Source organism: Hoplias malabaricus, chromosome 4, assembly GCF_029633855.1.
Source record: "Hoplias malabaricus isolate fHopMal1 chromosome 4, fHopMal1.hap1, whole genome shotgun sequence".
NCBI classification, from domain to species: Eukaryota; Metazoa; Chordata; class Actinopteri; order Characiformes; family Erythrinidae; genus Hoplias; species Hoplias malabaricus.
In genome coordinates, this window is record NC_089803.1 from 57,337,715 (window position 1) to 57,360,456 (window position 22,742).

Genomic DNA, 22,742 nt, shown 5'->3' on the forward strand with positions numbered 1-22,742 from the left:
TCTGTTAAAATATGGTGAAACACTTGTTCACAGGAGCTAAAGGAACCTTGTTTGGGAAAAAGGTCTCACAAATGTTTCACATTTTCATGTAATTTTTCAAATGATTCTTTCTTTGTTTGATGCTTTAAAAAATTACATTTAATAGTTTTGACACAAATCCAATTCATAACATAACATACATGATATATTAGTTCCGATTGCATTATCTTTGAATAATTTTTCAATTTGAACACAATCATCAGATAAATCTGTTTTGTGCAGTTACATGTTTCCACCAGACCATCTCCCAAATCTGCTAAACTTACATAGTGCAACTTTAAGTTGTTAAAGTGGGTGCAGCTTCGAAAAAAGAGCTAATCATTGCTCTTCCATTTTCTGAGGAGCTTTATTCAAGGCTAATAATAAGCAGCGATGTTAAGTTCAATAAATTTTTAAATAATGTTATTCTACCTGAAGGGTAAGGCGAATGGAAGCAAAACACCTATAATCATTTATGCCCAAACTCAGTAAAACAGAATGTGATTGTTTGCACAGTTATTCAGAACAGTTAAATGATTCCGTTATTACAATTAAAGCACTTATATGGCCACACTGTTTTATACAAGGATAAATACTCATTGGGGAATTTGAATAGAAACTATTAGCTTTTTGAATAGACGTCTTCCAGACCTTCCGAAAATATTAGTCTACTTTCTGTGTTTGAGATTAATATCCAGTGTTAATGCATTATCTGTTATTTGCAGTTTAGTCCTTTTCTGTTCACTGCATTGGTCAGTATGGCCTGTATACCCACATGCATCGTGTTCTCATTGTGCTCAAAAAGATGAGTGATAAAAAAATATATATATATTTTAGTTATTTCATGCATTTCTGTGATACACATATACATCTTTATATTTCTTCAAAGCAAATGACAATATCTTTGATATCCTTTCCCTGGACATGATGGAGATACTGATAATAAATTTCAGTAGCAAAGACTGTGTTGTTTAGAAATACTGTAGTAATGAGGATGCAATTGATGTACTTGTACGTGAACTAAAAGGTATTGTTACACATCAGTTAAAGATGATCCTAGGACCTGGATCTAAAGGAATTGTCCTCTGACATTTTGTAAATATGCTTTAGCAAGGCACATTGTTTTGCCATGAACAGCTCTTGAGGCTTAATGGCATTGCATGTTTCATCAGCAGACCTGTCTCCCCCTCTGTTTTTGTTTGATTGATATATTTTGCTTTGATTTCAACTTCAATAAATAACACAAATATCTTTATACATAATATAAACATGTATAGACTACATGCATTTATATATATATATTTTTATATATTTATATATATATAACTTAAATAATAATTTATATATTTACAGCTACCCTTTAGGGTAAAATATAAAGACAAAAGGAGTACATAGTAGTTATGCAGTACAAGATTTTGTGCATACATTTTTTGGTTTGTTTTACGTCCTGCGGCGTTTCCGTGAAAGTGCGCAGACACACGCTGTGTCTATCCGTATAAAGCGCCAACCTTGTGCGGTGAAGGCGCGCACGAATGACTTTGATGTCTTACACTGTGAGTTCCAGTGCCTAGTGTCAATGCCCTTGCAACTATTCTTTAAGGAAATACTACTTCTGCAGCTTGTCTCATAAAAGTACTGCTTTATTTTAGTTTTAGATTTCCAAGACGCGTCAAACTCGGTCAGCACAGAGACCTCGTTCCCTTTCGTGTCTACTGCCTTGGTCTTGTTGGTAACCCAGTAGCTCTCGCTATCACATGCGGAGAACTCGCCCCGGTAGCTCCTGTGTTCAGCATAGCGTTTCTGGCGTGTCTTGTTGCCGCCGTCCTGGCTGCCTACAAAGTCATCCGTGTGGTAAAGTGGTGGGGGCTGCAGAGGGGGCCGATCACTCAGCAGCACACGGGGAGAGCTGTAGCGCTTGTGCTGCCGAAGCAGCTCTGCAATGGTCCTCCTGGCTGTGGTTCGCTGGGGGTATGCCGCCTCCGAGGGGACTGGTGTCAGGGCAGACTCCTGAGGCCCATCATCTTTATGCTGACGACTCCGGCTGATGTCGGCCTGCAGGAGCTTCACTATGAGTACATTGATGGGGTCCTGAGTGGGCCGCTGCTTGCTGTTGGTCTTTGTGGCTGAGATGCCAAAGAGGTACACGAGGAACATCACGTACAGCAGGATGGACATCACTAGATTCACCTGTACGATCTGAAGAGAGAGAGAGCAGAGAAAGGGTTGCTGTCAGAATGTTTTTCTCCTTCTCCAAAATGTTCTTGACCTGTTAAGGCATGATACGTGTCTGTAGTTTGCTGTTTTTAGTTGGATGGGTTTGCTGTTGGAGCTGGATGGGTAATGTTACTAATAAGTGTATGCCTAAATCATCACATGCTTGCTTCAGACTGTTAAAGCTGCAAAAGATATTTATTTTGAAATACTCTAACTGCCTTTCTACCTACCAACTTCATGACCTGTCTGCGACTGTGATCTGCAGTCTGCAAATGTATGGAGTCTTTCATGCAGCTATACAAACACATTGCTGAAATCTATTTTTCTAGTTTTCCCAAAGAACACAGAAAAAAGTTAAACCAATACAGCTTGCACAGCTAAAAAATGAAGAAATAGGACAACAGAAGCAGTGCTCCTTTTTCCAAAACACTCTTTTGTGCACTCCTCCAGCTGTAGTCAGACAGCGCACTTTCATGTATTATGGGGGAGGACCTTGTAAGGAGAGTATTTATTAACCAAAAAAAAGACAACAATAACCAACAAAATTTAAGATTAGGATTTAACATTATTTGTTTGTTTATGTTATGGGACACCAGTTTTTATATGTAAAAGGAAATCTGTATGTAATAAATAGCAGTATCACATAAGCAAGTCTGTTTAACATTATTGAACAACTTAATATTTCACTATGTGGAAGGTACTACCTGATAATCAGGCTCCTACACTGATTAAGATGTGTTCTTGTACCTTTTCTTTCCTCCACTGAGTGAAAGAAAAACCTATAAAATAAATAAATCTTAAATAAAAGAGGATGAAAGTGTCAGTGATTTAGTGGGAATTATTATATAATTTTAAAAGGTGGAGGAAGTTGGTGCTCTTTTTGTTGTGTTGGTTCAATTAATGTGAATATATATATATTTTTTACATTAATTAATTCATTCATTCATTATCTGTAACCACTTATCCAGTTCAGGGTTGTGGTGGATCCAGAGCCTACCTGGAATCATTGGGCACAAGGCGGGAATACACCCTGGAGGGGGCGCCAGTCCTTCACAGGGCATCACAGACACACACACACACTCACACCTACGGACACTTTTGAGTCGCCAATCCACCTACCAACGTGTGTTTTTGGACTGTGGGAGGAAACCCACACGGACACGGGGAGAACACACCAACTCCTCACAGACAGTCACCCAGAGCGGGAATCGAACCCACAACCTCCAGGCCCCTGGAGCTGTGTGACTGCAACACTACCTGCCATGCGCCATGCGAACACATGCGCCACCGTGCCACCCTTTAACATTCATTCATGTATTATCATTATTATTATTACTGGTTTTTATATTTTTCCTTATGTATTTATTCAGATGTGGTCAGGTGAGTAAACAGAACATTGTAGATGATTACTACAAATGCTACAGATGCTACCAGGTAGTCTGGAAGGTAGGTATTTTCTTCTACATATGTTTTCAACATATGTCTTTTTTTAATTAATTGTTTAAATGTGTTTATGAATACATTAGATAAATTTTTATTCCCTATATGTATTAAACTAATAAAATATTACTATTCTGTTTATGTTGTATTAAGATATAATAGACAAAATTAATTCATTCATTTATTCATTCATTGTCTGTAACCGCTTATCCAGTTCAGGGCTGAAGTGGGTCCGGAGCCCACCGGTAATCACTGGGCGCAAGACAGGATCACACCCTGAGGCGGTGCCAGTCCTTCACAGGGCGACACATTCGCTCACACATTCACACCTATGGACATTTTTGACTACCCAATCCACCTACCAACACTGGGAGGAAAATGGAGCATCCGGAGGAAACCCACGCAGACACGAGTAGAACACACCAAACTCCTCACAGATAGTCACCAGGAGCAGAACTTGAACCCACAACCTCCAGGTCCCTGGAGCTGTGTGACTGTGACACTACCTACTGTGCCGCCCACATAGACAAAATTAATAATTTAATTTAACGTTACATTCCTTTACATGTATTATGTAATTTGCTACTGCTAATGATAAAAGAAAAGAATAAGATCAAAAGAATCTGTCTGAATCAGGAACTGAGGTCTTTTAATTTTTAAAATAGCCTTAATAAAAAAACAACAACAACAAACCCTATATTATGCTAAATTACATATTCAACATGTCAGAACTATGTGTTATGCTTGTGGTGACTGACTTGTACAAAAAACTCCAGCAATGAAACATGTAGCAAAGCAGCATGTACTAACATGCACAAACATACCATAAGGAAGTCTGCAGCCCCTCTGCTTGATTTACTGGAGGGAATGGCGGATGTGTTTGAATATATGTGTGTTCTATGTATTACGAATCTTCCCTAACAAAGATGACAGAGAGATGGTAAAGAGCTGCACTCATTTATAGAAAGGAAAAAAGTGTCTTAGACATCTTTCACTACAACTAATCAGCCTTTATAATGCAATAATTTAGTTAATCTGTTTGCAGCAGTATTGGCTATACTTTCTGAAATATCTGATCTTCTGGACTATAATATTACACTATGTAATAAATATACTAGTTAGCTAAAACACTGGCCTAAATCTGTGAATCTGATCACAAGCTACTACTACTGCAATCATTAAAGATTATATATAGTTTTGCTTTTTAAAGGTTTTAAAGTTAGTATACCATAAAAATATCAATGAGTACTTCCCCTGAAAAGGTTACAACTCTCTGTGTTTAAGATGATAACTAATGTACTATGTTACCTCTTAAATATTTATTGCTGCAATTTTAATACCATGTAAATAATTTAACATAACACATTTTTTGGCTAAACTTTGAGTTGGAATTGGTATGTTTCACTAGAACGGAGTATTTAACATCAAATGACACCAAAAGACTTGACTTATTTCTTCACAGTGTCATTCAGAATATTGAAACATATAAAATTCATCTACAGAACCTGGTGGAGAGGGTGACAAACAAAAACAAAGAAGGGACACATTAATACCAATAACAATAATATTTGTGCATATTTGTGTTATATTTATAAAAGATTAGTAGCAGTGGCTTAAAGCCAGAAAACCCAACCGACACAAACCAACAATATTCAGAATTTGCCAAGTAAAAGTGTGAGTGCTGGACAACATTCTATGAAAGCATGACTTGTAGAGTTCATTCTGGAAAAGAATAAAGGGTTGAGAGCTTTCTAGAAAAAATGTAATGTGTGATTGATGGAGAACATTGTAGAAAAGTGTGAACGGGGGGTGGCATTCTAGAAAAATGTGAATTATGGAAGACAATCGAGAACCATGTGCATTGGGAGAGCATCCCTGAAACAGGAGGAGAACATTCTAGAAGATTACAAATGGACGAGAACCTTCTATAATATTGTAAATTGATTACATAATTCTGTGAAAATACAGTGTGAACTGTGAAAATATTCTAATACAGCTGACTTGTAGAATAGTCTAGAACAGTGTGAATGGCAGGAACATAGAACGTGTGACATTTTATGTTTTGTTTTATCTTGTGTTAAACCAATTTATACTATTTAATTAGCAACGTAGCAATGTAGTAGTTGACATGCAACAACAATGACTCCCTGAAGGCTTATAAACTTATCAGATTGCGAGCTGGAACTAGCTGTTGCATAACAGTATACATTTTAGCTGTTTTGTTTTTCCTAGAAGAAACATGATTAGTGTTTAATGTTGAGTGAAAACAGATGCTGAAGTGGTGCACATCCTCAGCCGGACGATCACAGTGCTGTTTGTCATCAACACAGCTCTCTTTGACAGGGGGCAGGACACGGTCAACTGCTCATTCGTCCCACTTAACTGACCTTACCGATTTTCATAGCAAATAAGTTCCTTAGTTCTTTCAGCTGTTCAGTCGCTTAGTGTTGCTAACGGTTTGCTTCCAGTATGAATTACTGTGTGAGAGGGTACAACCACAGACTTTGTATCAGATAATGAAAGATAAAAACCAGAAAATCTGTTGGAGACTTGAAACATAGTGACAAGTGCAAAACCTCTTCCAATGGAACTTATACTGATCAATGGAAAATGTTACTAAAGTCAGATCCTGAGCTGGACTAATGATGATGATGATGCACTGAGACAGAGGTGTTGATGACAGTTGGAGCTGCAGCTGGTACATCAAAGAGATGTTTGGCATGAGTTGGCCTGTCATGATGCAGGCCATAACACTGAATCTCACTGCTCTGCTTGGACTCTAAAAAGCAGTGTGTTTGTGTGTGTGTTTGTGAGCATTGGTAATTCATAGGCTATGTTCCCATCTTTTTTATCAACTCATGACTCACCATCTCACATTCTTAGCCCTGCCATTCACTGCTTTAAAGTGGCCATCATGAAAAACGTATATAATAAACAAACAATAAAGATTTTTCAAGCAGTTCACAATCCATAGAATAACAAATATGGAAATAAAAAATTACAGACAGCCTGTCTATATCTATTGTTTCTATGATATCGTTAATGCTGTAAACATATTTTTTATACAGTTAATCACATTCTATTTAATTTGTCAGATGTTAACCAAGATAATAAAGTGAACACAGATTTCCGTTTTCATCACAAACATCCAGTGACAGTAACAGCATCTGTATGTTTTAACTCCTTTCCAACTGAAGACATAAACTCTCATACCAAAATGTCACATCTGATTATAAGGGGAAAGTGCAGCTTATGCAGGATTTGGGCTCTTTAATCATATAAAAATATGGAGATTGACAAACAGTTTAACATTATTTAGATTTTTGGCTGCTTTGTTGAAATCATGGGCTGAACACGTCAAACAGAAGTGCTGTACACATGCCCCCACACACATACACATACTAGTCAAAGTCACTGTACAGGCAGCAAAATAGAAAATGAATTTGGCAGCCTCAGCTGCACACTTTATAGACCCTTCTTTTCACTGTAGCTAAATACATATGAACTTTAAGTCGTTTAAGCATAAAATTTTCAGTTAGCTACAGCCAACAGCTGGATGTGAAACATCCAATCAGATCGTGAGGTTTGTTTAACCAATCAGAACACTGATTTGTTGCTGTTCTTGTATCTCTGACTCTCCATTCTGTCTCTGGCTGGAAGTGCCATGACGGTGAATTGGAGGCTGAGAATTGGTTTACCAAAAGCGTGTCAAAGCTGAGTGACAGCAACAAATCAGTGTTCTGATTGATTAAACAAACACACACACACCTCACAGTCTGATTGGCCCAGCTAAAGCTTTCCTATTCGTTCATCAATTGGCCGTTAAAACAGGGTCAAAAATCTGCAACTGCAAAAAGATATTCACACAAGCAGCAGAGAAGATTTCCATCACATTGAAAAACTCCCGCTTTTCTACACATTTAAAAATGATTTATATATATTACAAATATTTTTTCCACATTTGTGAATTTAAATCATTATTGTTGTTGTTGTTGTTGTTGTTTTAAATTTGAACATTTCAAACATTTGTGGATTTGAATTTTATGTTGCTCAAACGCAGTTAAAAATTCTGTGTGTATCTGTGAGTATTGTTTTACAAGCTCAAAACCTTTTTGACCCTTTTTTGACTCCAAACAGTAGTACTGGCTTTTTAAAAGATAATACATTTGGCACTCATGCTAATCTAGTACATATACATACACTTAAATCCATTCAACCCATGTTTGAAGTACTAATCTATGGCACCCTCTTAACTGCTCTCATATACTTAGCTGTGCTGCATACTTTACAATGGGCCTTCTGAAAAGGACCCCTCTGGTGGGCTTTTCTCCAACTGATAGGCAGGTTCAATTATACTGCATTTCAAGGGCCATTGAGTAGCCTGCTATATAGTAGTGTTTTCCCTGGGCTTTAATGCACAGTAATCCTATATTTCCCCATCAGCTGCCATCATATTGCATGTAAAGGGGAAATTTAGCTCCTAAGAGCACAGATGTGGAGAAGGTTTTGGCAAAGCGTATAACAACCAGATTACACATTTGTCCTGAAAGAGGTGCCAAGTAGAGGCTCCAGAAGGGGAAGAGGAAGTTTTGTTTTATCTTACAGCAATGGCAAAGAGCAGCACTGACCTAAAGATGTGTTCATATTCCATCAACCAATCTCTGAAACACACAGACCTGAATTCACTTGAAATGTGTGCCTCCTGAAAATAAATATTATGCCACTGTAAACTTTAAAAACAATTGTAAATTCATATACAGTTTCAACACAAAGCAGCTGCTATTTTCAGCTTTTGTCCTGAAATGTAAAAAAAAAAAAAAAAATGTGTGTTTAGCACATTTAAACACATTTGTAAAGGAGCATAAATAAAGAAACTCATTGTTATTATGCAGTGAAGAGCCTTGAGGTCATGCTATATATCTTGAGGACTACAAATAGGATATTATGGAGAAAAAAGAATCTTGTCTTTTAGGTGATATGATCTTTGCTTATCAAGACATGGGACCACCGTGGGGTATTAACTGGTTACATTTAGTCACATTTATTAATCTGTTTTGGGGGGTTGTTTACTATTTATTTATTGGTGATGACATTTGGGCTGCTTTGTGATTAGGTAACACCACTGACATTTGTGATTTAATCACTAACCCTAACCTTAGACCTAACCCCAGTTTAGACTAAATGGATCCAAGAAAAAACCAATTTTGTTTCCTTCCAGTAAAGACATTTCTGGTTTCCAAGATTTGAGAGAGTTTTTCCTATTCCTTTACATTATCAATGTATACATTTATATGAACACCAGAGATACATCTCAAAATGACTTCTTTCTCTACAGCATTTGCCTCTGATGCTGAATTAATCATATTCAAAGTGCAACAGTGTTTGTGCAACAGAAGAAAATGACTCTTGTATTTTCACTGCTCATGTAAATTGACCATTCCTCTTAAATCAGTCATGCTTTTGTTAGAATGCAGCTCAAGGGTTTACTTTAATTTGCCAAAGTGGGCATGAATGTCAGGCTCATCATCCACTATGTCAGTTTTTTAAGAGCTATAACGAACAACTCTTCTATTTGTAACACACTCAAAAGCACTTAGCCTATGACAGGTTTAGTATTTTCACGGCCATTAACAGAGAGTATAGGTTGTGCAGCAGCCGGCCAAATCCTGGTCTGTCTCTGGTGTAAATTGCTCGCTTCAGTGTACCCTGACTGCATGCTATTGTCATTAATCATTCTACCCAAACCAAGTGAATGCACTTAACTGGTGAATGACTGAGACCATTACCCTTGGCAGTGCACCCATGTTATCTGCCCGCCAAGCCACGGCAGACTGTTAAAAGACTGAAACGAGCCTCCTCATAGACCCATGTGATTAGCTCTCTTTGCTGACACACCAACCAATAGGTTCCAGGTTCCCAAATATCTTATGGCCTTAACTATTCTAATTTATACAACAGTTAGTCCTGATCACGCTATCTGGTTGGCTGAACAGTGTTCTGTCTGTGTTGTTATATTTCATAGCAGCATCAGTTCATTGTACTTTTACTATTCAAATTAAAACTGCAAGCTAAGCACTAAATAATAGCAATTGTCACTTTACACTAAATGGTAGCATTGTCTGATCAGAGAAGACAGACACTGGGAATACAAAATATAATAAATGCATTTTTAGACTGAATGGAATTTTTGCCAGTGTTCTTTTAAAGCTTGTCTAATCTTGTAACGGTTATTATGAAAGAATGTGTTGCATGGATAGGTCAAAAAGGCTGGGTGTTGGCAGTAAAATCTGAGCACACTATTCTGGCCCAACATTGGAGGCTAAATATGGCTGAATTGTGGGTATCACTATGGTTGTTGAGGGTTGTCTTCGGTTTGACCTTAGTTTGCTGTTTTTACATTTTGCAGAGCCCTTAGGTATTTTATCACTGACTAAAATATGGCTTTGATGACAGCAAGCACTTGGAATTATGCAACAAACAGCATGTAGGGGACACAGGCAGGCATCCATGCAGTCACATGTTCATGCGGTGGAGGAAAAGGCTGATAGCTGCAGGAGTGGACTGATCATCAGCGGATCAGAGGGATGTTGTTCTTAAAACACCCTGGCTTCTGTTTGTTCTTCCAGAGCGCCTCCTTGGCCCCTAAAAGGCCAAACCAGAGCAGCCCAGAAACAGAATGCAACAAAACTGACAGGCCCATTGCTTTGTGTCTGTTCTCAGACACAAGGGAACATTTGTTAAATGTCTCTTGGGCACATTGCTCATAGCCAACGAAGAATGAACAATACCTCAATGAGTGCCGCTTTCAGGGCTTCAAAAATTCTTTTTATTTATGCACAATTGGCCCTTACATACTAGCCCTTAACAGCCTGTTTATCTAGGCAAAGAGGAACTGCAAATAGAGTTGACTTTTTATATAACCTGGATCTTGTGATAATTTATAAATATCTTCTTAATTGGCATTTCTCCCCTGTCTGAGTAAAAAGCCCCAAACAAAATGTCAGGATAATATGATGTTAAGTCATGTTAAAAGAGCTGGAAAGGATTTATTTTTTTATTTTTTATTCCAGGACACAGGAGCATTAGGCGTTAAAATCTGCTGCCTGATCTCCTTTAACTGGTTTAGAGTACTCAGCAAATAGTCCTCAACAAGGCTTGGGTTTAATCCTCAAAACATTTAAGAGACTTCTATATTTTGGCCAAAAATCATGAGGCATTGATGAAAATCAAATAGTACTGGCTTCTTTGACCTGAATCTTGACACCTGTGTTTCCTATATGCTGTTGTACCCAATCTGAAGTTGTAAAGACAAACCTGTTTTGAGAACAATGAATTAACTTCCAGCACCTTATGATATGATACATCAGATCAGACTTCTGTGCTCAGTCTACGTTGGGCTGACAAGCAGCAGGGTCTCTTTGTCTTCGTGCAGCAGGTGTTAAGCTGTCACAGTGGCCTGAGGCCTAGGGGTTCTTCACCACCTACACAGATCCCCTAAGACTGGCCAAGGAGGCTTACAGTTCCCTGAGCTTTTAACTCCCAGAGGATTGCCCTGGGATTAGCCACAGTCTCTACACCGCACAGCATTTTCTGAGCCCTAGGTCTTAATAGCCGCTGTACACTTCAGCACTCAGCTACAGTGGGATGCTTTGCTGTCTGGAGCAGTTCATGTAAGGTTGATCTGAGATGGAAGCAACACCTATAAATGTTATGCACTTATTACTAGTTATATCCTTGCTGTCAGAATCAATTGTATCTAAAGAAAATTTGTATTTACAGGATCAGGAAAAAAGATTCATACCTTTCTACGTACGCTATTGTAACCAGTTTTTTCTCAAAGCTTTTTAGAACATTTTTTCTTGCTGTGTTTATCATTGCAAGACATTTCCAAAAGTTTGGTTACAATGGCACACTATGTGCTCCCAACAGACAACAGGCACAACTCAAATAAACAAATAGGACCCAACACTGCTCTCTAAGAGTGACAGCACAGTTAGGGGTTGGAACGTTAATGTTTTAATAAAGATCTATGACTTGTTTCAGTAAATGTGAGGGTTTGTATTGTGATTGCTAACCAAACATGTTAATAGCTATGAGAAATAATTGCCTTCAGCTCACAGTGATGAGATAATTAGGTAAAAATTGCAATAGCAAAGCAATGGCAATGCAGCAATAAAAGGTTCCCAATTTTTTGTATATGTTTCCTTCACAAATGTGTCATTTTAAATCTTTCACTTGCACTATGCGCAAAAAATGAAGACTTTTAAAATGGTCTGTGATTTTTTTTTAAATTCTGATCTTATAGACATTGTTTGTACACTCGATTCTACCATAAATGCAAAGGTAAGCCAGAAAAGAGGCTATCTTTTCTCAGACTCCTAAAGGCCAGTCTATATTTTACCTGGAAGGATGGGTGAGTTGATAAGCCCCACCATTCCTGGCGACTGTATTTATAGTCTAGTACAGGCTTCTGATTGATTAATTGGGACTTGGGCAATTGCAAGAAGCATGTGCTTACTTATTTCTCAGGAATACAGTTTGTGAGGTTTTCTAAAGCTGCTAGTCCCTGTATGTAGACTGCCAGAGTTGCAATGCTTTGTCTTGCCTTATTCATCATCTAGCTAAGAATGACTTCATTGAAATGATCACACAGTCTGTGATAATATGACCAGGTAATTTTATTAGATTTAATACAAAAAAGCCTCAAGAAAAGCTATAACTAAACTAGCCACTTGCCCTATCCCTTTGTAATGTTTTGTATGAATCTGTTCAAGTGAAATGTAAAAGTCTTTACATGAACATGCAAAACAGTAAATCCCCTAAACTGAGTGAGTCTACAAATTTCCTTTAAGGGAAATATCTGTACAACCTTTTGGTAAATATTGTGCTAGCAGACTTTTTTCTTTTCTTTTATTTCACAAGGCATAGTAGACAATCAAAATAATTTAGAAGGCAAGAAATATGATGAAATATTTTGCACTTTTCATCAATGAATAAAAACTCAATGACAATGAGAAAAGCAGAACAATAACTCTTTTATGATTTGAGAACTGAAAACACAAGGAAATAAACAAAAGAAAATGCTCTAGATGTTATTGTCAGGGCAATGATTCTCGAAGAAACAATTCTTTTGGAATCTTTGGACTTTGTTAGACCAGTCCACTCTCACTGTACAGGGACATTGTTCAGCAGGACAGCTTTGGTATCATAGTCTGGAACTCACATTAGATATTTCAGAGTGATATCTGTCCCATGTTGCAGGACTGTGAGCAAGAAATAGTCTTGAATTTTGTCATTTTAAACCAAAAATCTTTTCACAACCAAGTAATAATAATCCCCATAATAATCTGCAACATTGTGGCAAATACTGCAGTGTGCTTATTGTACCATGTGTAAAATGATTTCAGAGTGTAGTTCCAGAGTCATCTGAGCAGCGAGAAAGATGAACTTGCTTAAAGTAAAGGTAGCTTGTGAAGGGGAGTCAAGTCCCAAAGTCTGATGCGGGGAAGCAGTTGATAAACCTAGAATAAGGCCAGTAACATCAGTAAACATGCTTTGCTGATGTTGGTGCAACACAAGCTATGCTGATGGACTCTAAGGATGGCTTAGAAGGCAACGTGCCAGCAGAAGAAATCCACCCAGGATTTTCAAAGAAGAGCATCTCAACCCTAATACACACCAATTGCCTCCAGATGTTCCATAAAGCAGGGAGTCTCAGGACCCCCAACTCTATGACCAGCACCATACACACACTTCCATCTGGAGGAAAGCGGAGGAGGGTGAAGAATGCTCTGTGAACACTTCTTGGTTTACACTGAGAGACCTAAGGATTGATTCCAACACTCAGACCTGACCTTCAAATGTTTGAAATTATGTCCAGATCAAGCAAAAAACATATTCCAATCAGTAACTTTGTGTATAGGCCTTCTTTAGGACATGAGCAGTATACATACAACTTCCACTGCACGAGGATGTGTTTTGTTCTTTTATGGAGCAAGGACAATGACTTATTCTATTTTAAATAAGATGTTCTAAGTTTTAAGTTATTGCTTTAAGCAGTTTCAAACTGCTCAGGGAGAGAAGCAGAAGAGGCAGAAATCTTCAGATTCCAGTGAAATATATAAACCACACCAGGTGCTGTAAAATAAGGAGATGACTGATTAATGGATACTTGCTGTAGGTGTAGAGCACGCTATGTACCCTTCAATTTGTTCCATTCTCATAGTATTCATTTAACAGGAATCTTTTAGAGTCTAAGGGCATGTTCTCAATTAGTGTATATCACCTTAAATTTGCCTTTAAATGCACTTGATCTCCATATGTCTAGTGCAATCAGAGGTCTCTCTATAATCAGGCCCCATTTGACCTTGAAAAGAGGGTCCTTTGGCTAAAGCGAAACGTCTGTTTTTTGGAAATTCTACATACCTCTTGTGACAACATTTATAAGAGGTTTTACGTTCAACGTTCAACACCAAATGGGCACAGAAATGCACCAGTTACACATGGAAAGAGGTAAGTGATGTGTATCATGTATTATTTAAGCTCTGCTTCATATCCTTTCAACTCCATCAATAAAAATCAAATGCAGAGGTGTATTTGTAGACCCAGATGGATAATAACACCCCCAGATTTAGATCATTTTAAAAAGGTACATCTAACATTTTATGACAAACTGTGCACTCCTCCCTTAAGTTTTGTAGGTGGACTTATGACAGTGTGGAATTGATGGAGTTTATTTTATTGCTTAAAACCTACAGCTAGAAGTTGTCTAAGGTTTGACTATATTGACAACAGTATAAAATCTGAGGGTAAAGCCTGGATTGATTAGTTACTAAAATGTATCTTTTTTGGATTTTGAATCTACACCAGCCTGAGGGACAACATCCTCTTTCCACTGCTATCTGACCAGCCACATCCACTCTGCAATGAACTGAATTGTGTGCATTTCCCAGAACCCACTGTAATCAATTAAAACATGCTATAGGTGACATGCAACTGAGAAGCAGAGGAAGAAAGGCCAAGAAATGGCTTTGTAGGGTGCAGTCTGTGCAGACATCAGCAGGCATTGACCTCAACCCATAATTCCCATAGTGATGCAACATTAATTTCAAGTAATTTTTCTAAAATACAACTACTGATAGCTCTTCTATGATGGTTAGTTTACTCTATCCCACTCTACTGGGACTTGGAATAGAGCAAAAATGTGGAGAGTCTGGGGGTCCCTGAGGATTGGTTTGAGAGCCACTGTTCTATGGAATTGCTCCAAGAATTTTTTATTTTTTTTTGCAGCTTTACTTATGAAGTGTAGAGCAGCCACAGGAGCCCAAACCTCAGAATCTTGGAGAGTACTGATGGCATGCAGTTGCACTAGTATTGCACTAGTATTGATTGTGGTAAAGGATTGTTTCAATCCATGATATCCTCTGTAAAATGAAAACATCTGGATCTTGTGTCATTTTATTGCAACACTGAGCATAGAATTTGTCCTATTGTTCAGTGAACAAAAATACAGGATGGGCTTTTAGTTTACTGTATACATTTCTGTGTTTGATTTGTAAAGCTAAACCTGCAGCTACTTGGCCTTGGAAGCAGCAGACAGCACCTACCATTTGCATGCAGTTAATCTGCATGTGTGGCCTGAATACTGACATTCTGCCTAGTTCTAAAATGCTATATTCTCTAATGATTTTGGATTGTTGACCAAAATGTGCTGACCTTTCCTTACCTGTGTATATATACAGATAGCTTTACAGAATAAGGTTCTCCAAAGCATAGGTATTGTGCTATAAGAGGATGCTGTTTTTTTTCCAGTCAAAACACCACACAACGTTTACAATAGAAAAGAGTAACACAAAAGCCTCAAAAACTAATTACAGTTTACTAAATACAAATTACTATAACACTTTTAGGGTGGCACATAGGGACCTGGAGGTTGAGGTTGTCTGAAGTCCCACTCCAGGTGACTGTCTGTAAGGAGTTTGGTGTGTTCTCCCTGTATCCGCATGGGTTTGCTCTGGTTTCCTCCCACAGTCCAAAAAAAATACACGTTGGTAAGTGGATTGGCAACTCAAAAGTGTCCATAGGTGTGAGTGTGTGTGTGTGCATGCGTGTTGCCCTGCGAAGGACTGGCACCCCCTCCAAAGTGTGTTCCTGCCTTCTGCGCAATGATTCTAGGTAGGCTCTGGACCCACTGTGACCCTGAACTGGTTACAGACAATGAATGAATAATACATTTAGACTTTATTATTTGTATGGCAAAAAGTATATCAAATGTAGTAAGACCCCCTTTATTTATACCTCTAAATTTCAGTCTTAGTACTTGGTTGTATTTTCTTCTACTTATAATCCAAGTAATCCCAAAACATATTTAGTGATTTTGAGTTCCAAGCTCTGGGGAGTCTAATCCATTGATCTCATTATTAATCAAATATTTTCCCTATAAGACTTATTCCCATGAAATTTCGCAGCATGTAATCAATTTCCTTTTTGGGTGTCTTCATTGAAAACACATTCTGTCTGGGGGCTAGAGTGCAGAGCAAATGGTGAAGGCTTGGTCTGGGACTGATTAGTGTTCAGATTTGACTGGGATACCTTTTAAAGGCAAATAAACGCTGGGTGCAAGCTCACAGTGCCCTTTATTCCACATCATTTATATTGCTGTGCCAACCAAAATGAAATAAGTCATTATTGGAAACTTATTGGAGTTCTTATTCTAATTAACTGAAATTACACTGCAGCATCACTGATATGAGGGCTCTTATCTGTCAGTTATACTAGTGTGTGATTCTATTTTTAATTTCTGATTGTGATAAAGTATGACGTCAATATTAGTGCAATACGAGAACATTGATAAAAGTGACTTTTCAGGAACTTTGCCTACGCTCATGTAAATACCAATGTATATATTGTGCAGTTTATTTTTACTCAGGAAAATACAGTTTCAGGAACAAAATGTACTCTTGTATAAGTATAGCTATACTTTCTGTCTCAAAAAAGTGTGTCTTTTGTGCAACAATTTTAGAGGTATTGGCACAGATGATATCTCTTGCTTATTTTGGATTTTATTCTGAAGAAAGTCCACACTATGTTCCACACAAACATCTGGATCATGTGTAATTTAACTATAAAATTAAGTGGAGTAAACTGCACTAGTATTCATCATGAAAAAGTCTTCAGTTACAGCGGTAAATACAGCCTCATTATATGTTGGTAGTTATGTGATTCTTTTTTGAAGCCTGTTCCCATATAGGGGCTGTAATCATGCAACATGTGGAAACTAAAGCTTGGGTTAGGGTTAGGGTTAAGGTGAAATTATTTGAATGGAGCTGCTTCAAGGTTAGCATGATTTGCCCTTTTCATTACAGGGCACGTCTTAAAGTTATGTGCTCTGTATAACATGACATTTTATCAATAGAGACTATATATTTTGCATAATGTAATTAATTGCATTATCTGTTCATTCATTGTCTGTAACCACTTATCCAATTCAGGGTCATGGTGGGTCCGGAGCCGTCCCTGAGTGGGGCTCTAACCCAAAATCCCAGGACCCTGGATCTGTGTGACAGCAACATAATACCTGCAGCACCACTGCGCCGCCTTGTGTAGGACCAGTAACTCCAAAAATCTTCCTGCAAGAATGCTCTGTTTTATAGATGATACTCAGAGGCAGAGGCAAAAACCACAGGTGCATATATGGTGGCATGAAATGACATGGTTTGTGATGAGTATGTGATGATGATTGAGTCCAGCAGTTTGCAAAATGTCAAGTGATATCTCTAACCTTCGGCTACTTGTTATTGACCTCGTCATATTAGCCAGCAAGAACAGTTAATATTAAGCTGTGTTCTGAATCGCTTCTTATTACAAAAAGAGTACACTATACGTCATACATTCATTCATTCATTGTCTGTAACTGCTTATCCAGCTCAGAGTCGCAGCGGGTACAGAGCCTACTCATTGGGCACAAGGCAGGAGCACACACTGGAGGGTGCACACTATACCTCAGCCATTTTTTAAAAAGTTCAAAATTTCAGTGGTACATTTAACTCTGTTTATAGTTCACTACTGAATACCCTTAGTGCAATATGTAGTTTACAGACAATGCACAGAAGAATTTCCAAAGTATAATTTAATGCATTGCTGTTTATATGTCTTTGTTTGGTTTGATCAATTATAGATTTAACTCTTTAAAACCTTCAACATAAGCTGACTTGTGTGAGTCTCTAAAGCAGTGATTATAAAACACTGATGAGCCAAGACTTGCTCACAGTAAGCGCTGTGTAAACAATGATGGAAACCAGCAAAAAGTCATTAAATACTGGCAGCTTGTGGAAAAAAATATATAATAATTGACCCAGTCTGGAAAGAAAAAACATTAAAGAAATGGAAAGTAATAAAGTTAATGTCTTTCTTGTGTACAGTGCCATTCCTTCATTCAAAATATCATGTACTGCTACCTAATTTCGCTGCTGTCACATAATGGAACTTTACAATTTTTACCACAATGGTAATTTAGGATGGTGGTTTACAACAACAACAAAAAATGGGTTGTGGGTGTTGTACATACTTCTGTTTTGCAGAGCAGCATTCCACTGCTATTGGGTTATATAGGGAAACCATTACTGAAGGTTTATAAGTAAAGAAAGACAGAGCATTTGAAAACATAGCTAAAGCTTTCGGTTCTTATTTATGATTGATGTAGTGGCATATATTTGACACAACAGGTAAAATGAATGCTTAATCAAAGAGACTGAGAAAGAAAGAAGAAGGCAGCATAGCCTGAAATGTCCGTAAGATTTTCCAACCTGAGTAGAGCCTTTGTTATTCTGGTTCATGCCCTAGCAGTGAAATGTGGATTTTTTTTCCAGTGTACAATGTGCTTTTCATAAATGCTTTTTTAATAAATACTTTTCTTTGTAACTTTTCATCTCAGATTGAGAATGGCAGCCAGGCTTTTCTTACTATTGATGCACAGACAAAAGACAAGCCAGCACACTCTAAAACTATTATTTATTTAAGGGTTATTTAAAGGTGAGTTATGATTGGACATTCGTTTAAAAATGAGCATACTAGGAACACATACACTGTGTAACGTTTACTCTGTAACTTTTCTTCATTATTCCCTGCTTTCAATTTTTTTTATATTCTGGATAAAATGTTTGGTATGCAGGTGTGAAAGTGCTGTGTGGCCTGGCTGTGGGTGTTTAATTATTCTTAGTAGAATAGATATTGCAAGACTGGTTTTAATTAATTATGTAGCCAGACATGGTTGCCTTTGATGATTGTGATGACAGGCCTGTTCATGTAATACAGTAATCGCTCTGGCCAATATAACTTGCCTTACTCAAACTTGAAAGGAAGAAGACAGATATATACAAGAGAAAGAAATTATGTAATTTGTCCTTGACACATGTATCCATGCTCAAACTTCCGAAAAATTCCCAAACCAGCTTTTAGTAATGGTAAACAAAAAGAGTATCGGGATGAGTGCTCATTCGATATTCTGCAGACAGACAGGCAGAACGTTCCATATTTGGTCACGGTTGTGAATTTCCCACAGTTTGAATATGGAGACTAAAAAAGCCTACCGGGTATGGTTATTTGGGTATGGCCATGTTTGAATATGATGCGACCCTCTGCAGTGCTTTATTTGTTTGTGTCCAGCTCCTCTGTGCACATTCTATAGTGACAGGCCAGCTGTGGTGGAGCACTGTCACCCAGCTCGCCCAGATAACTGGGTCACACCATGTCTGAGAGAACAGAGCAACGTGCACCAGTGCAGGGCTCATATATGGACATGAGACATCCCTCAGTCCACAGCAGTGGGCAAAAGAGTGCTGGAAACTGCTGCTTAAATAAACGTGTTTTTGCTTCAAAGAGATTCTAACTGAATAAGTAACTGCACTCCTTTGATAAGGTACTAGAGTAAATATGCACTCTGGTGAAGTTAAAGTAGTTCATATACTTGCAAAAAAGAACCATAATTCATTCATTCTTTCATTATTTGTAATAATAATAATAAAATAGTGTTCCCCACTCTTAATTTTTAATGTTTACCCACAAGTTTGTTAAGGTTGCACATTCACAAATGCCCTCCTCCAATACATTTACACATCTCCCATCTCTGGAGAAACATTGCAGCCTCTAAAATTCATGGCCTCTGAAAGCCCTGATGCTGAATGTATTTGCTATAGATAACACCAATGAAACTACTATAAATCTTCTAATGAACCTACAAGAACTTTATCATGTCTGAACACGAGATTTTCCTTAGACCATAGTATATATAGTGTGGTTTATATTAAATTTCAGACTAAATATTATGAATTGTAAAAAAACAAAAACCCATGAAACAGGAATCAGTCTGAATTAGACTGAAACATCAGACCATTACGGTATGAATTGAAAAAATATCAAGACGTAGCATGTATTTTCAGAACATAAATATTGTACTATCAACGAACAGAACAGTGGTCTGAGTTTATAAAAGACTTTTACAGCTAAATTTACGTCTATGTTTAGGGATATATTTGAGACCAAGTTAGGAGAATGCAGATGTTTGTTCCACCTACAATGACATTAATACTGAAACTTTGTTTGAGCGTGCGTGTGTGCGCGCTCGTGCCTGTTCCGCGTGTTGTACAAAACTCACAGCATCAATCAAGCCGCAAGTTTACACGATCAGCTCGAACCTGTTGGACTCGACGCTCCCGCTCCCGCGTACCTTGTATGGAATAAACAAAAACAATATCTGTTCAAAATGAGCGCATATCTGATGCGAAATTTTATCCTCACGTTTTAAAATCTGTGCCTGTGTTTTTGTTTCAGTCTGTTCTGAATTTGTTTTTCTAGTTTATGCACATTTTCATGTAATGTTTCTAGTTAATGCATATATTTTTCTATTAGGCCTAAATGTAATTTTTTTTTGTCAGATTTACGATTTATCAACAATGTTTTTTTAGCTGTATGTTTTGCTCCCAGATTTCTAAACCAATACAAACTTAATTGTTGTGTTTACAAATTTTTTATGTGCACTCCCTGTGCATTTTAATTGTCAGATTCTTAATTTACTCAAATTTAATTGTTGGACTATACACAGATAAGAAAACTGGGTTTTAAGAATGAGAAAACATTCTTTAAAGTCACAAAGACCGTAATGTTTAGGGACCCAGAAACCATACAACGGATGTATTTACTTCACAGTCTCGTGTTATAACTATGTCCAGGTATATGTTGCTGTTTCTTATGTCACCTGAATGTCATTTCTTCCAAATTATGCAGCAGGCAATATAACTGTTATTTGCATTTTGTTTTCTTTCTTAGTTTAATTTATGCACCAATCTGTTTCTATTATACGTTGTCATTATAGCGTATGCATCATTGTTGAGTAAAATGACTACATGTTGCCAGAATGTTCCCAGCTAACAAAATACCACATTTCAATGTCTTAAAAACTTTCCTTAAATTTGCAAGTACCTTATTTTTTCTAGGGCCCCAGAAACCATTCAAGGGACGTCTTTTTCTTTGACTTCATGTTATGTTATATCACATTTTCATGAGAAATATCCACAGTTTTGCCTCAGATTATGGCGCGTTTTTTTTGATATTCTTGTTATGGAACTGACCTGAAGCTTCCTTATGGGACCGTAGCCTATCTTTTACAAACGCGCACGTAAACACACACACAAACTCATAAACTCTCTCATACTGCGTCCCCAGCTAAGTCACTTTCCAACTAATAGCCTTGTGCTCCTGTAAACACTTGAGGCAGGAGCTGTGGCCGGGAGCGCAGAGCGGGTGTGTGGCGCACATTCCGGCGCAGGGAAGGCTTATTTGCCCGCGCTGGTTCACCTTCCCCTCGGGCTCTGCGCATTCCTGCTCAAACCCGCCTCCACGGCCATGTTGCTTTATGCACAGGAGCGCTAGAGGAGCACAACGCAGCACAAATAGTGACCACACTGCGCTCTCCGACCTTTTCCTCCAATCCTTTCTACACCCGTCTCGCGCTCGTGTTCCGTTTAAACACCTGAAGTGCCGCTAAAAGGCACATTAAGATACCAAAGGCCCCGGGCGCGCGCTCCGTATCATCTCTACTGCTACCACTTCCTTCAGGTCCTGGACAGTCATAGCCATAGCGCGCGCACAGTGTGCCACACTGAACCGGAGAGTGTCCAGCGCGTAAACGCGAGGCTGCGGCAGGAGTTAAAGAGAGGTACGTACCGTAATGAAGGTAACCATAGCATCTGTGGGGGGTGTGCAGCAGTCCCGACATGAAGGAGCTCGTGTAAAATCCTGTGATGTGTATTTCTTTATCCCCTTTGCTTCGTTTCGCGCCTTTTCGGCCTTTTTATCCGTTATTCTCGAGGAACACTTCACATACACGAGGACGCACCGTGCGCGCGCTGTGAAACCAACAGGCTTATGGTGAGAGAGGAGCGCACGGAGCTCTCTCTCTCTCTCTCTCTCTCTCTCTCTCTCTCTCTCTGTCTCTCTCTCGCTCGCTCTCTTACACGCACACACGCACACACATACCCTCCCTGTCCCTCCCTCTCTGAGGAAGTGCTTGATGTTACTTTCGAAAGCGTGTTTGATAACTGTAACTGTGCGCGTGTCTATATATGCTGATGTTAGTAATAGGTTAGTCCTTAGAACATGACCACATCTCTAATATCAACTCTAATATAAACTTCATTTGTAGTACTGTTCACACACACACACACGCACACACACATATATATATCAACTTTTCTTTTTATATATGGACTTTCCAAAACTTGAATCAAATAATGATTTAATAATGTGTAGAACATGGGACTCCTAACAACCAATCCCAGTACCGAAACAGTTATCATCAGATAAATCTTACAGAAATACTGGTGAAAGTCAACCTCCATTCATACTTGAGACTTGAACAAATCCACAGACATTTAAGCCCCTCCTCCCACTCTGAGGAAAACATCTCAGCACTGTGGGTCTGTTAGGATGTGAAGACAAGAGTCTGCTACTGAGGAAAGCAAACAGACACAAAACAAGAAACATTTGCAAACACACAAAGAAGCTGCATGTGGACC

General features: G+C 38.2%; 1 protein-coding gene across 1 annotated transcript; it reads right to left on the bottom strand.

Annotated features, from left to right (window-relative positions):
- Positions 1-1,458: 1,458 nt before the first annotated feature.
- ntf3 (neurotrophin 3) lies at positions 1,459-21,984 on the bottom strand. The gene is made up of 2 exons (XM_066669936.1): positions 21,892-21,984; positions 1,459-2,214 (listed from the first exon to the last, which is right to left on the bottom strand). Exons 1-2 carry the CDS (start codon positions 21,907-21,909, stop codon positions 1,459-1,461), a joined length of 774 nt encoding a protein of 257 aa, XP_066526033.1. The 5' UTR covers positions 21,910-21,984.
- Positions 21,985-22,742: the final 758 nt, after the last annotated feature.